Here is a 14,174-nt window from a genome sequence, read left to right as displayed (position 1 = left end):
GTTATAGCAAAATCAGTCCGTCCTCAACGGGTTAAGAATAGTTGTAGTCACCATGGCAACAATTTAGCTATAAACAGTCAGCTGTGAGCATCTAATGTTTGCTGCTGTAGTGCTTGCAAAGTTAAAACTTTTTGCTATAGGTTTTAGTTTACACATATAATGAATACTCTTGTACATGGCAGAGTGCTGTATACGCAATATATTTAGCAAGTCTAAATTTTCGTGAATCGGGACTTCCCGATGATTTCGCGAGTGGTTAAATTCGCGATCGTGGCGTACTGAACTGAACGGAGAAATGTGCATACCAATATGTCTCCTTCATATTGAGATCAGAGTCAATTTTATAATGTTTCTTTGATTTCGCGAATAGCACCTTACTCACAAAACTCGTGAAAATGAAAACCTCGCGAAATATTCGGCGAATACAGAATGCAGAGCACACTCTGTGCAGTGGTAGTCATGACTGCGAAAGTACCGTGCCCTCCGTGAGACGCAGACACAATTGATATTTAGTGATGTCTGCACCATCTCAAAATCTGTGCTGTCAAAATGGGATGCCCTGACACATTGTCATGGCAAACTAGGATGCCCTGACACATCGTCATGGCAAACTAGGATGCCCTGACACATCGTCATGGCAAACTAGGCTTTTTCACCCTTCGTTCATTCATTAGGCAACTGACATACAGACAATGCAGGTATGGGGCAGGGTGAAGAATTTGATTGGGAGTCGCAGAGACCCATGTTTTCCACGTTGTGTGTGATACAAGTTCTCCTTCGTACTTGACGTGCAGAGACAAGCTTGATCTTGATGGGTATAATACTTCACACGTAACATTTTGCCACAGAGTTTTCTATCCCCACCCCCCCCCCATCCCATGGAAGTCTGTGTTGCTGTTCTTTTTTTTTATTGTTTCCTTTCTATCACGTTGTGGTGCTCCAAGTTCTTTCCATGGTATTATGTGTTACCCTTTATTGCTTGTCACTCTAAAACCACTAAGTATGACATTGCCAAGGACATGACTGTCATAATGAAGCTCACCTGTACACCTGCACACCTGTGGCAGATAAGCCTGACTGTGCGGTTGTTTTGCAGTTATCACACTCCATATGTGCATTCACACTGACGATAAAATACCGCGATATTTCGCGTGGTATTGTGTGATGTACACACAGACATTGCAAAATACTTTGGTATTTAGCATTGTAATTCAAACTTTGCACGAAATCTGTGCGCAAATGTGAATCTTGTCGAGAAATGCCACCGATTGTACAGCCGTGTATTTATAATGTTTTGTTTTGATGTATTTTTTCCTGTTATATAACTACATGCACATTGTTAGCCAGAAATATGATATTTTGTAAATGAAAATGATACCAGGTGAATTACTGCGGTACTGTAAAAGTGGATATTTTTGCGCGAGTAATTTTTCGCACTCGGCTGGATAAGATGGATTTTGCATGTTTTTGATTCTGCGGAATCAGGATATTGACTACTGGCACATATGGCATGCAAAAATATTCGCGTGCTTTCATTTTCACGCCAGCGTTTGGTTGCGCGAAATGCACAAAAATTTCCACTTTTACAGTATATTACTGTTGTGATATTTCACCAATAAGAACGGTGCCATCAAATTTCCATGGTGTTTAATGCCTCATTAATTCTTATCTGCATGTTTCTAATATTAGCAAGAACATACCTCTACCACACAAGATTCATGTAAAAAAAAGGACTTACATAAGCAAGTTGCTTCAAAATGTGATCAATAAACAAAGCATGTGTTCCTCTTGTTTTTTTCACTTCTTCACAGGAATGGCCATGTGGAAGCAGTAAAGACACTTCTGCTAGATCCCAACTGTTCACCGAACACAGAGTGAGTACGAAAAAACATGCATTATACAACTAGCATCAAAATCCTCGTAAAAATCTCTTTGTCATGCAAAATGTGGTATAAAAACACACATACAGACACACACACACACACACAACAACAGCAACACTTATGTGCTGGTAATCATATAATCTTGCTATTATGGCAAATTCTATCCTGTTTGAGAAACATGTGTGCACAGTGTGCAAGGGATGAAAGTATGAATAGTTTTGACAATATAAGAGTAAACAATTCAAGAAATTCTTTTATATCATAGGTAAAAATTCAAAGCTGTTGTTAAAGCTGTACAAAAAAAGAAAGAAAGAAAGAAAGTCTGAAATATGTTTTACTGAGGGTTACGTGAACCCTTCAACATTTGCTGTGCATCTTACCCCAACAGGTCTTAATCCTGGAGCCGGGAAGCATACTCTTCTTTCCTTTTTTTTTTTTTTTTGTCATTCTGCCTGAATGTTATTATAGTTGCGGTTTTATGTTTGTCTGCAATATCCTGTCTATGAAGTGATGTCGTCTTTAGCCACGGGCAGGACAAAATCTCAGAAATCTCCCGAAAATTTGGACGCGATGTATTGTTCGGTCTGGAGAGGAAACGTTGGTGGGTGGCGAGAGATCATAACGCAAATAGTTTCGACAACATTAATCTCCACAAATGAAAAAATATCACCCAGCGCCTCAGAAATCCGTCCCGTTTATGTGTTCAAGCCGTGTGCAGGGTACATTTGCCGGTGCGAAGTAAGTCTAGTTTCTGTCAAATCTGGAAATCAACAAATGCGTTTCAGGTTCTTCTTGCGATCGGGGATACACTTTGGTCAAAACCCGGGTCTCCCCACGGCAGCCAAGATACACTCGTAGGACGTGATTATTGACGTGAAACAATAGTCGTAATTTCTGAGGGGAAGGGATAAAATAATGCTCTACACCTGTTAAATACTGAGCGAAATGAAATGATGCTGTCGGAAAATGAGCAAGACAAAAGGAAATGTCACTGGCAATCAGCCGATGCAAACTCAGACAACATATTGAATTTGTGACAAAAACCAAAACAGAACAAACTATAAGCTAATCCCAAATATTAGTTGTTGGGCAGCCAGCCGATCTGCCTGTCAGTAAAACTGTTCCCACAAGACTCTGTGATTCCTGTTAACTTTGTGTGTGTTCCTGTGGGATCCTCCAGGCCAAGGGTTAAAGGGATAGTTCAGACCTGGTCTATGTTAAGATAGGACAAAAATTTATTGTAGCTCACCACTTTTCAAAAAGAAAAAGAAAGAAGGTGAAAAAGATTTTGGATGCTTACATGCATTCATAAAACTAGTGATTTTATTGTGACTGCCAATAAACAATCAAGTGTGCAGTCTTAGCCATCCTTGGTAGATGGAGAATTAGTTGCTTTGTTTCAGTTCTTTTAATTCATGCAGAGTGCTAAAGCTGCAAAAGAGTGTCTTTCTCCTTGATATGAAAACGAGGGAATGTTAACTCAAAAAACCCAGGAAAAAGAATGAAAGTGATGTTGCACAGACATCCATGTTTCAATAGCAGTATGTGGTATTTTATTCAAGTTTACTACCTTATACATATTTTTCATCGTGTCTAAACAACAAATATTTGCTACTTTGTATGTGATTGGTGTGTTGCTCATAAGTTTGTCATGTATTGTTCTTGTAGAAAAAGACTTAAATCGCATCACTTTTATCGCTTGGAATTTGCACTCTGAGATATTGATGATGATGATACACTCATCAGTATTTCAAAAGCAGTAAATCAAGTAAAATCAAATCAAGTCAGTCAATATACATGCGTGGGCTTAGATCTAATGCCCTGGCTGTGGTTCCTTTTTCTTTCTAGCCTGTCTGAGGAAAAAATGATAAGAGTAATATCTGATAGCACTGTCAATCATGATTTTCTCTTTCATTGTCTTGTGTGGTTTCCTTTTGTTCTCTCTCTGTCTCAGAAACGACAGTGGGTCAGCACCGCTCCATTTCTCCGCTTTCAAGGGTCACTCGGAGGTCGTGCGGCTGCTCCTCAATCACCGAGATATTGACAAGGTACAGCTGCAAACTTCTTCCTGGTGATATGGCATGATCAGTCTTGTCTTGTCTTGTCTTTGCTGTGTTTCTCTGTTCCTTCACAGTGGCAGGGATAGGGACAGGACTTCATGGGGGGGGGGGGGGGGTAGGTTGGTATGGCCAGCAGAACCAAATGCGAATGACAAAGGGCCAAAATAAAGACAATAGAAAAACAATGAGAATGAGTGATATGTGTTAGCTCTACAATTGTATTTGTACTGTGTCTTTCAGGTATGTATGATGTGACTTTTTTTTTTCCACTTGAAATTTATGAGATGGGCTCATTCATATATCATCAGCTGACAAAGATAAGAGCGTGAAGGTGTCACCAACGCCACAGAGTTAGTGGCACTTCATGCCCCTATCTTTCTCAACCAATCATATTGATAGTCATACATTTTTTTCTACTTTTTCTAGTTTGAATGAATAATGAATAGACTTCATCATTACATGCTCCATTTACATTCTGTTCATCAATGCACTGATTTTGCTGTATATTGTTTGTACATTTGTTTATCTCTTAATTTCTGTTTTGGGGCCATTTTAGAAGTTTGCCAATTTAAAGTAGGAGAGAGAAGAGGAGCTTTTTTTTATTCTCTTTTTCTTTTTCTTTCTCTTTTTATGGTGGATTTTCCATTTCCAGCTGGTTGTGAACAAGGAGGGAAGAACGCCATTACAACTTTGCGAGGAGTCAAGGCAAAATGAGTGGGAAACAACCGTCAAGTTACTGAAAGAGGCAGCAAGGAAGCCGGTAAGTGATGCATTGCTGCAGAGATGAGGAATTAATAGGATTAATGTTTCTGACATATGAGATTACGATGGTGCCGATTATACGTTGATTGTAACAGATTTTATTATGGTGTCAAGAGTTGATGGCGATGACAGCAAAGATGATGCTGCAAGAAATTATGTTTTTGTTGCTACTGCAGAAGAAAGGGAGGAGGATAAGGAAGATATGCTAATGATGATACCAACAAGTCATTACAGATTGTGTAGACTGCTATGAACGACACTTGTGTTGATCGTCAATAGTAGATGGATGTACATATGCTTGCCATATAGTGCAAATGATAATAATCATGTGGAGTAGTCGTATTTTGTATGTTTGTGTAGAAAGCAAGAGTTATTCTCCGTAACTATTCTGTGATACATTTGTTTGAAATAGAGATTCAATCTCCACTATGTTGCAGGACAGTACATGTACAGTGTATATCATCTAATAGCATTCATGGTGGAATTTTGTCACTAATTTAACCCTTACTGTGCTGCGTTCACTAATTGGCATGCACACTGGAGTGTTTTCCTTGCCGATTGGCACAGATGTGTGGAAAATAATTATCAGTGAAAAGAGATTACCTAATCTGCCTAATTCCTGTTGTGTCACCATGGCCTTCCTGCTTCCTAAATTGAGGGACATTCTTGCTTCTTTTGAGTGGGTTTTGCTATCATTACAACTCAGTCAGGTTTGGATGGAATACTGAATGCTGATGAAAAAGCTAGGAAAATAAAAGCTAATTATGTGGGCACATTTTAAAAGATGAATTCCTGTGTTATAGGAAAATCAAGTTAGGTGCAGTCAGTTATTGCTATAAACATTTGACCTTTTGACCTCTGACCTTTGACTCTTTACCATCCTAACGTGTATGTTCCCATTCTCCGTATCTCTTTACAGCCTCACAAGATTGACGTCCATCTGATGGACCTGGATGGGTCCCATGTGGTGTTGGATTTGAACCGTGGAAGCAATACTAGCATTGGGGACCTGGTGCAGGTACAGTATTGGCAACAGACAGACATTTTATGTTCTTTCCTCATATTTCCAGGGGATAAAAAGGATTTTATTGGCCTCTTATTTTCAGACTGCAGTTCTTATTGGAGTGCTGACAGAACGAAGCGTAACATTTCCAACATTTTCCTATACCTACAAGTTTTCTGTAAATTTATCCTTTACTTTGTATAATGAAATTTATGTACTGTATTAAATTTTTGTAATATATTCATATGTTTTTGTTGGAAATGAAAAATAAATGAATGAATGAATGAATGAATGAATGAATGAATGAACATAATGTACGTCGTTCATTTCAAAGATGTGCTGACCATAAATGCATGTAAAGAGATACAAATTCTGCAAGGCAAACAAATAGATTATTTGTGTGACTTTGAATTCTTTTCGACAATTTGCTGGAAACTGTAATTTGTCTTTCAACTGGTTAATGTAGGACACATGAATTTGTAACATGAAAAACCAGGATTGCATAAAAATGAAAGAAGTTTTTGGATGGTATCTCGTAAAGGAAAATTTACGGTACTAATTAAGAGATCAGAGTCGTGTAAAGCTGGGGTGTTCATACACCATACATTGTCTTAGTGAAACCTTGTGCTTATCAATCTATTGCCCTGTCTGTACAGAAAAATCTCCTTTAATACATCTTCATTTTGCAATAGAAGACGAGAAAACATCAGTGAATGCACTCACAAATTGTCTTTTGCTCTTGTGTTTCGAGCTAGAACGAACTGTTTTGCAGACAAATTGTAAAGCTCAAAGAAATCTTGATGCAAAATGGTCATATCTGTATCTGATGTTTTTGTGTTTTTTCCATCATCTTTCTCACTCTTCCAGCAACTCCAGCTACCGCGGGGTGGACATCACATATTTGCCGTCTGGATAGCATCGCAGAATTTGCGTAAGTTTGGTCTCTTTGTGATAAGGTTTACGACTGCGTGGTATTCACTGTAAATACCTTTCAATGCGCCCACTACAAATATCTGTGCTCTAAAGTAGAGTTAATATTTGGAGCAGCAAATTGTATGTGTGCAGTGTTGATTGGTAGCTGAATAAGAATTACAGTTTCACACTTTGGTATTTGTCAGTGCATTTCCCATACAGTAAGAACTGCTCAGAGAGCTTTTAAGTTTTAGTTATCGTCCGCAGTGAAGCATAATGTACATAGATGTACTGTAGATGCCTAGCTAGATAGATAAAGGGGGAGGGGGGAACGGACAGATTGATAGTTGGTTTACGCACATAGTTACATCCATGCATATTATGACACACACTGACCTGTTACAGTTACATTTATACATTTAGACGTGCATGCATGATTGTACATTCGTAAAAAAAGTTAATGATTGTCCATTTCCACATAAGGTATAGCAGAGCTTTAACCCTAACTAGGCCGGGGGGGGGGGGGGGGGGGGGGGGGGGGGGGGGGGGGGCTCCGAGGCCCCCCCCTCGACGTTCCGCGCGATGTATCGCAATCGCAAAAAGCTATCGCCGCGACGTTTCATGACTTTTTTCTTTCGAGTCTCCCGCATCTTTTGACACCAAATTTGCGATGCCCGGGCGCACGGTTCCGAAGTTACGCATAAATATGTACATGCATGTCAGACCAAAAATTGCTCAAAAACGTTAATTCATGTACAATTTCAATGCAAACTGTGCTTACAGGCAAATTTCATAAAAGCATGATTATTTTGGTGTTTTAGTGATTAAAATCAATGAATAACATATTTTCTTGTTCGGAGCGATGTCGCGGACAAATTTCATCGAAAAAACAATGAAAAACATAAAGTCGAAAAAACAAAGAAATACATAAGAAATTCCAAAAAGCAATAAAATACTTAGGAATTTTTTCTGATATCACAATTTTTTTTTCATTACATTTGCTAAGGACACTAGAAAGAATATTTACACAAAAAATGTGCCTGTTTTGAGCTTTATTTTGTGATTTATACCAAATAGTCTGATTTTATACATCATCATGAATAAATTAGCATAATTTAGCATAAATGATGTTTTTTTGAAAAAATAACTTCATGGTATTTTAGATTACATCATAGGCAATGTGTGTGCCAATTTTCGTCGCGATCGCGCGGTCGACGGCCGAGATCTGGAGGGGGGGCCTGGGAGGCCCCCCCCTGGCTCTATCAACTACCTAAATAGCCCGGCCTAGTTAGGGTTAAAGGCAAATTTTCAACTGCAAACAACCCTCATTTTTGAATGCTCTCACTGTGTTCCAGTAATTGAAATCTCATTGATTTAGATATTTGAAAGTTGTCAAAAAGATCATAGTATTCTAATCCTGAGTCCTGTTTTCATATGAGGTGATTGGAAGATTCAGAACAGCTGAGAGCAGATCAGTTATTTTCAGAAACACTCTCATTTTCGCATCTCTAGACTTGCAGTACACTTGCCCTCAGTTTGGGCATAACTGGGTGAGCTTATCTTCGAAACTAATTTGCAGATGGTCTATGAGGGTTTTGCAGAAACGGGCCACCTCCGTTTTGCTTGTTGTAAAGACCAGACCCTTCCAACTGCTGGGTGTATCACATTGCTTAGATATGAATATTCCTCCAAGTCGTTTCACCCCTCCCATTCGCCGTTCTCATTACTCCTCATCCAGATCTGCAGATGAGACCCGAACACAAGCCGGTCCTGCACCTCAAGCAGTGGGACTCCATCATTAGACAACTCACCAACTACAACCCGGACACAGAGCGCCCTCTCCTCTACCTCAGGAGAGACGCCCTGCTCACGGTTGAGGACGAACGTGCAGTAAGTGCGGGCCGCTATTTCTCTTAGTCACGTGGAATCGATTACTGTACAAACTGTTATTTTCACGTACAGATATTTTTGCAAATGAGGAGGTCACAGACATTTTCGTGAGATGTTAGTTTTACGACTGACACTCACGCTGTTGTTAAAGCACTATTACCCCAGCGCATGGTGACCTTTTCACATGTTGTTAAATTTGCTATCCGACTGTGATTCACGAAATTCGCGAAATTTAAACTCTCGCGAAAATAACAGCTTATACAGTCTTTATTTCTGGCGTTTCTCCTCCAGTTTTATGGATTAAGTAGCTTGCTGCAATGCTAGTAGAAAGCCACAGTAAGATGTGGAACAACACAATGTTGTTGATATGTATTGAGTGATTATTACTCACAATCATGTGACCGAGACGAAAACTGACATTTCGCTTTTGTATCATTAAGATTCCCAGGTTCATCCAGTTAGTCATTCACCAAAACTTGGCTATTTTCGGTCTGTATACCATACACCATTCATGTATTAATCTAAGCCCATTATTCAATATGTGCAGAGAATATGGTTGTTGGGCTGCCAAACGTAAATGTCAAGCAAGTACCTTGGTGGTTCAAAGAACAACAACAACATATCTCAGTAATTTGGGAGAACATGAATCACATTGTGTGTGCTCTGTCGTTCCTGTTGTTGCCTAGATACGGGACCCACAGGCAATAAAGATGCTCTTTGATGAGTGCCTCCTGAACGTCCTGAAGGGGATGTATCCCTCCACGGACACCGACGCCATCACGCTGGCGGGTATCTACATGCAGATCACGTACGGCGATCATGACGCTAAGAGGCATCGTGCCGGGTTCCTTAAGTAAGTCCCAAACCTCCCAGCGCTGATGGAAAGGTCAAATTTGTTTTGTTTTGCTTTATCTGTTGTTTTTGCTGTGTTTTGCCCGTATTATGTGTATTTTGCTGTCTTATCAGTACAATGTAGCTCTTTGCATTCACATCCTGTGCTCAAGATACATGTGTAAAAATGTTTCTAGTCCATGCATTTTCAGTATGACTAATGGCTCATGTGTAACATTTGTTTCACATGTATGTGCAGAAGTGTATATTTTCAGATTCACACTTCTTTCATCAAAACTCATTCCAAGTATAGTAGAAACACTATCCATTATTCATTATGAACAATTACAGGTTTTTTTGGACCTAGGGTACAGAATAGAAAGAAAGAAAAACAAACAAACAAAAAACAAGAGATTGTTTTTTTCTATGCATTTGCCATTTTACTGACAATTGATGTATTGGCACTGCTCTTCATTCTAATCCCGTACATCCTTTATTCCTCATCTTGAATCGCAGTAATATCAACCTGAGGCATTTCATCCCTGGCATCAAGCTCGAGGCCAAGGGTCAGGGGTCAAGGGGCATCAACTGGGCACAGAAGATCGTCAACGAGCACCGGAACGTCACACAGAAGGGAATACGAGACGTCACGGTGAGGGTTGCATAATTTGATGTGGTCTATAGCAGACCCACTATAGTCTAGACCAGGAAGCCTTTTCATAAAAAACCTTGCCATAATAATTGCAATGTGGAATGATTATTACAGTTACCATGGCAATAAACAGAAATGTCTCCATTTAAGTGGTTGATTCGTGACTACCACCATGGAGACAGCCAGTTGGAAACATAGCCAAGCGTTATGAAGAAAATTGCACAAGCCGTATAATTATTGTTTCTATGCAGATTCCCCCTGACTCCCCTTTTTTGTGTGTGATCCACACCTTCTGGGACAGTAGAACTTTGTACAAAATGGCTTTATGGAGTTTTCCAGAAGTATGGTGTATCCAGAAACTCATAAAGTACATTTGTGATTTAATCACTCTGTCAGATATAAATTCTGCCAATGTCGTCACTACCAGCAATAATTTGTTTTTTTGAGTTGTAGAAATTTGTTTTAATATATTGCCTTCAGATTTTAGGAGCAAATTACTCTTTATTGGTTTAATCGATTGGATTATTCACTGCTGCTAGTACTTCAGTGCATCAGGAGTGATGCCTTTCTTGTGTAATTGATTTCCTTGACTCTTATCTTCTCATAGTATTGTTATATTTGACATTGCATTCTGGCAAAGATTATTCTTTCTTTTCTTTTTAATGCTAAAATCGGGGAATTCTTATCTCTGCAGAAGCTTCAAATGATGTACTTGGATCTCTGCCGGTCTTTCCCGGTCTATGGGTCGGCGTTCTTCTTCGGTTCAGCCCAGCTCGGTGGGAGTCGGAGAGGTCAGGGAGGGTCGCAGAGGTCGCCTGCTGTCTTTGTAGGGGTCAACTCAAGAGGGATACATCTTATCAATGCAATAAGCAAGGTATAAATGTCTACTTTGGTCTGTCGATGATATAGATTTGGAAATTGTGACGAGAGAAAGTGTTTAGTTTTCCTTGGAACTGCTGAATGGTAAGGAACATGAGGGGAAATTCCCTCCAAGTTATATGGTCTTGCAAACAAGTTTTGCTCAATAGATTGGCCATGTTATGTAATACTACCTCTCCTAACAAACAGAACAATGTCAAAAGAGACTCAACTGAATGGAACCAGATGAAATAAAGTGAAACAAATTACAGCAAATGAAAGTAAAGGAAGATTCTCATTCCATTGTAATAATGTGCAAAAATAGGATCATGTAATTGTGACTGATTTTAGTAAGTGCAATGGGAAGGTGTATTATTTCAGATGAAAGGGTATAATTGTTTTTTTGTTTTTTTTTTGGTACCCTTAAACTACACATTTATGGAATTGTGATTTCTACTAGCCAGAGAATAGCTATGATATCTGATGATTGAATGACATAACAATGAGTGGACGCACGAACAAGTCAAATAAAATCGAGGGCATATCTTTGCATCCATCTTCCACAGACCATGATCCTGAGTGTGGGCTACAAGCAGGGGCTGACGTGGGAGGTGTCCAGTGACATGCTAACTCTCACGCTGCTCATACAGGATGGCAATGGGTACAGGACGCTCCCTGTGAAGACAAAACAGGTACAAATACCCCCCTCTCCTACCAGTCCCTCCCCCCCCCCCCCCCCCAAAAAAAAAAAAGAAAAAGAAAGAAGATGAAAAAAATACATATATATATTTGGACAGGCAGTTATAGAAAAAGAAACCCCTTACTAATCTAATTTGCATGTGTTGTAAAGAGTGATAGTCACCACTTCATGATAACATGTGAAACTTTAAGCTTTCACATGTGAAACTTCATAATGTTAGATCCTTCTTTGTGTTTGTCCTATTGTAATGACATTGAAACTGTCTCTCTCTTCTTTTTTTTTTTTTTTTTGAGGGGGGGGGGTTATTTTACTCCGTTCATCGAAGAGAACTCGATGTAAATTGTGCTTTATGCTTAGGCTTATGGGAAGATATTGAGTTCATGCTCATACTTGCCAACTAATAAGATTTTATCAGATTCAGTAAGATTTTTTACGGTATAAATAGCAAAATCAGATTTTCTGTCAGAGAAATCAGATTTTTAAAAAATATTTAAATATACCTTTCATGTGTATTTTCTGAAGATTTGACTGAAAGTAAGATATTTAACTTCAGTTTGCATATAAAATAAGATTTTTGCAATCCACGAGTAAGATATTTCATCTTGAAATGTTGGCAGGTATGCATGCTTAGAATGCTTGGGTAGAAATCAGCTGAAGACGATGCTGTGTGATTGTTTTGTGCACAGGTATGAAGACGATTGAGTCCCTCTTGTAGACTGTGTGTAGAGAATATAATCACACGTGAAATTTCTCCAATCCTTCCTCTCTTCCAGGCGGCGATCATCAGCAACCTTGCCAACAAGCTGTCGGGCCGGCTCGCCGCTGAGGACCAGCCATCAACGAGCAGGGCTAACAGCCTACAGAGGCACTGAGGCAGCCAGGTCGTGGTAGCAGGCATGTAACAAGACTCTCCATGGCAGAATTGGATTCCAGCTTCCCTGTTTCCAAAGTGTCTATATTCATGCTGATGTGTCCAAAAGAAAAAGGAGCTTTCCATAGACCACTTCTGTCCGTGGGACACTTGTGCATGACTTTCGTTTGCTGTGAGGAACGTTCGCTGCTTCCTAGCAGAAACTGCATACGAATGCTCTCTTTGCTGAAGATTATTTTTCGTCTAGCCTCGTGAGCTGTGGACTGAGACTCCTGATTTTGTCCTCTTCACTTCTTTCCCGACCCAGCCACGCAGATGATCTCGTTAATAACAAGGGATGGAGATTGTGAAGTGCTTATATGAAAGCAAGGACCTTGTAATCTGCAATGAACCAACCAATGGCACCATAGTTTATTTGTGATGCATTAACAACCGTAACACATGCCATGGGAAAATTTTGCAGCTGCTGATTAAGGGCCTGACTCTATATGCTAACCACTGTTTAACTGTGGTAGTAATAATGCTCTGGACCAGGATATTAGTTGCGGCACGAAGATGCTGTCTGTGTACTATCTACATGTACCTCATAGTCCCCTGCATCTGCATGTGATGTAGCAGTAGATAACAGCTTTTTTGCATGTGAACACAGCAAGATGAATGATTTCCAAGGGGATCTAGCATGGCCATCTGTGGTATTTACTTCCCCTTGCCATAAGGCGTGCTGACAAGGGCCGCAAAATGTGTTCACACGTGGTAGAATCAAAATTATTTTTATTGGAAGCCATCAAGAAAATGAAAAAAAGAATAGGATAGGCCAATTACACAAATTGTCTTGTTGTTTAAGGGTGTTTACAAAATTTTCATCAGCATAAAAATGATATTAGTTACAGAAATTTCCTTCATAATATTCTAGAGTCAGTATCAATGATATTGGAGCTTATATTTTTGATGGTTTTGAAGCATCTCCTTTGCAGTCACTTCCAATGGAAGACTAATTACTTAAAACAGATTCTTTCCCATTCCTTATCAGTGTGATAACCAGCAGATGGGCTCTTATATTATGTTTTCCCCTGCCATACCAGTTACGTGATTTATTGATATAACTATATAAGTCCTAATATTTGTCAATGTTTTCTTTAATGAACATGTGCTGCGTATTCACTCTGGTAAAAGAGCATTGAAACATCACCTATTTTAAACTGTAGCAAAGTTTAGGACGATGAAAATCCTTTTGCAAGATATTTACAAGATTTTTTTTTATCAGGAATAACGGTATCCATGTAGTTGGTAGATCATATTTTCACTATTGAACATCTCCCTCACTTTTCCTAGTCTGTTAGCAAGCAAAAATATATCTCCCCCCCCCCCCATGATGTTCATAGGTGAAATTCTTTGCATATTTCCTAATAGATACCAGTAAATGTAGACTACGTTATGTGAAGAACTCTTACACTACTACGCTTGACTCTTATTACCTCAAGGACCTGGCCAATACTGGTATATATACAAATAGTATTAAGTCGGCTTTTGCGCTGTTCTATCGTCGCTTTGCTAGAGTGTGTGAGAGAAAGAATTGAGAGAAATAGTGAGTGAGAGAGAGATACACAAACCGACAAAGAGTTGGACTGTCGCCGTTAGGCATTTCACATTTTGTCAGTATCAGTACTCAGAAAGTCAATCGTTCTCGTTCGCATTGGTATTGTATTTTATTTTTTGCGTGTGTATGTATGTTGATGTTATCTCTTTGGGGTG

General features: G+C 39.3%; 1 protein-coding gene across 1 annotated transcript in view; it reads left to right on the top strand.

Moving 5' to 3' along the window:
- Positions 1-12,759, top strand: part of LOC139714228 (krev interaction trapped protein 1-like) — a gene marked incomplete at its 5' end in the record, with an annotated part of 51,526 nt that extends 38,767 nt beyond the window's left edge. Inside the window, 11 exons of the mRNA XM_071625944.1 lie at positions 1,812-1,874; positions 3,838-3,931; positions 4,596-4,703; positions 5,625-5,723; positions 6,576-6,639; positions 8,359-8,510; positions 9,197-9,363; positions 9,858-9,993; positions 10,688-10,867; positions 11,418-11,543; positions 12,325-12,759. Of these exons, the coding sequence (XP_071482045.1) occupies positions 1,812-1,874; positions 3,838-3,931; positions 4,596-4,703; positions 5,625-5,723; positions 6,576-6,639; positions 8,359-8,510; positions 9,197-9,363; positions 9,858-9,993; positions 10,688-10,867; positions 11,418-11,543; positions 12,325-12,423 (1,288 nt within the window). The remainder of the gene's footprint in view (positions 1-1,811; positions 1,875-3,837; positions 3,932-4,595; positions 4,704-5,624; positions 5,724-6,575; positions 6,640-8,358; positions 8,511-9,196; positions 9,364-9,857; positions 9,994-10,687; positions 10,868-11,417; positions 11,544-12,324) is intronic.
- Between the last annotated feature and the right edge of the window lie 1,415 nt (positions 12,760-14,174).

This window comes from Diadema antillarum, unplaced genomic scaffold, assembly GCF_040938485.1.
Source record: "Diadema antillarum isolate AM-2024a unplaced genomic scaffold, OU_Dant_1.0 seq00002198_RagTag, whole genome shotgun sequence".
NCBI classification, from domain to species: domain Eukaryota; kingdom Metazoa; phylum Echinodermata; class Echinoidea; order Diadematoida; family Diadematidae; genus Diadema; species Diadema antillarum.
This window is presented reverse-complemented; position numbering and strand designations above follow the sequence as displayed.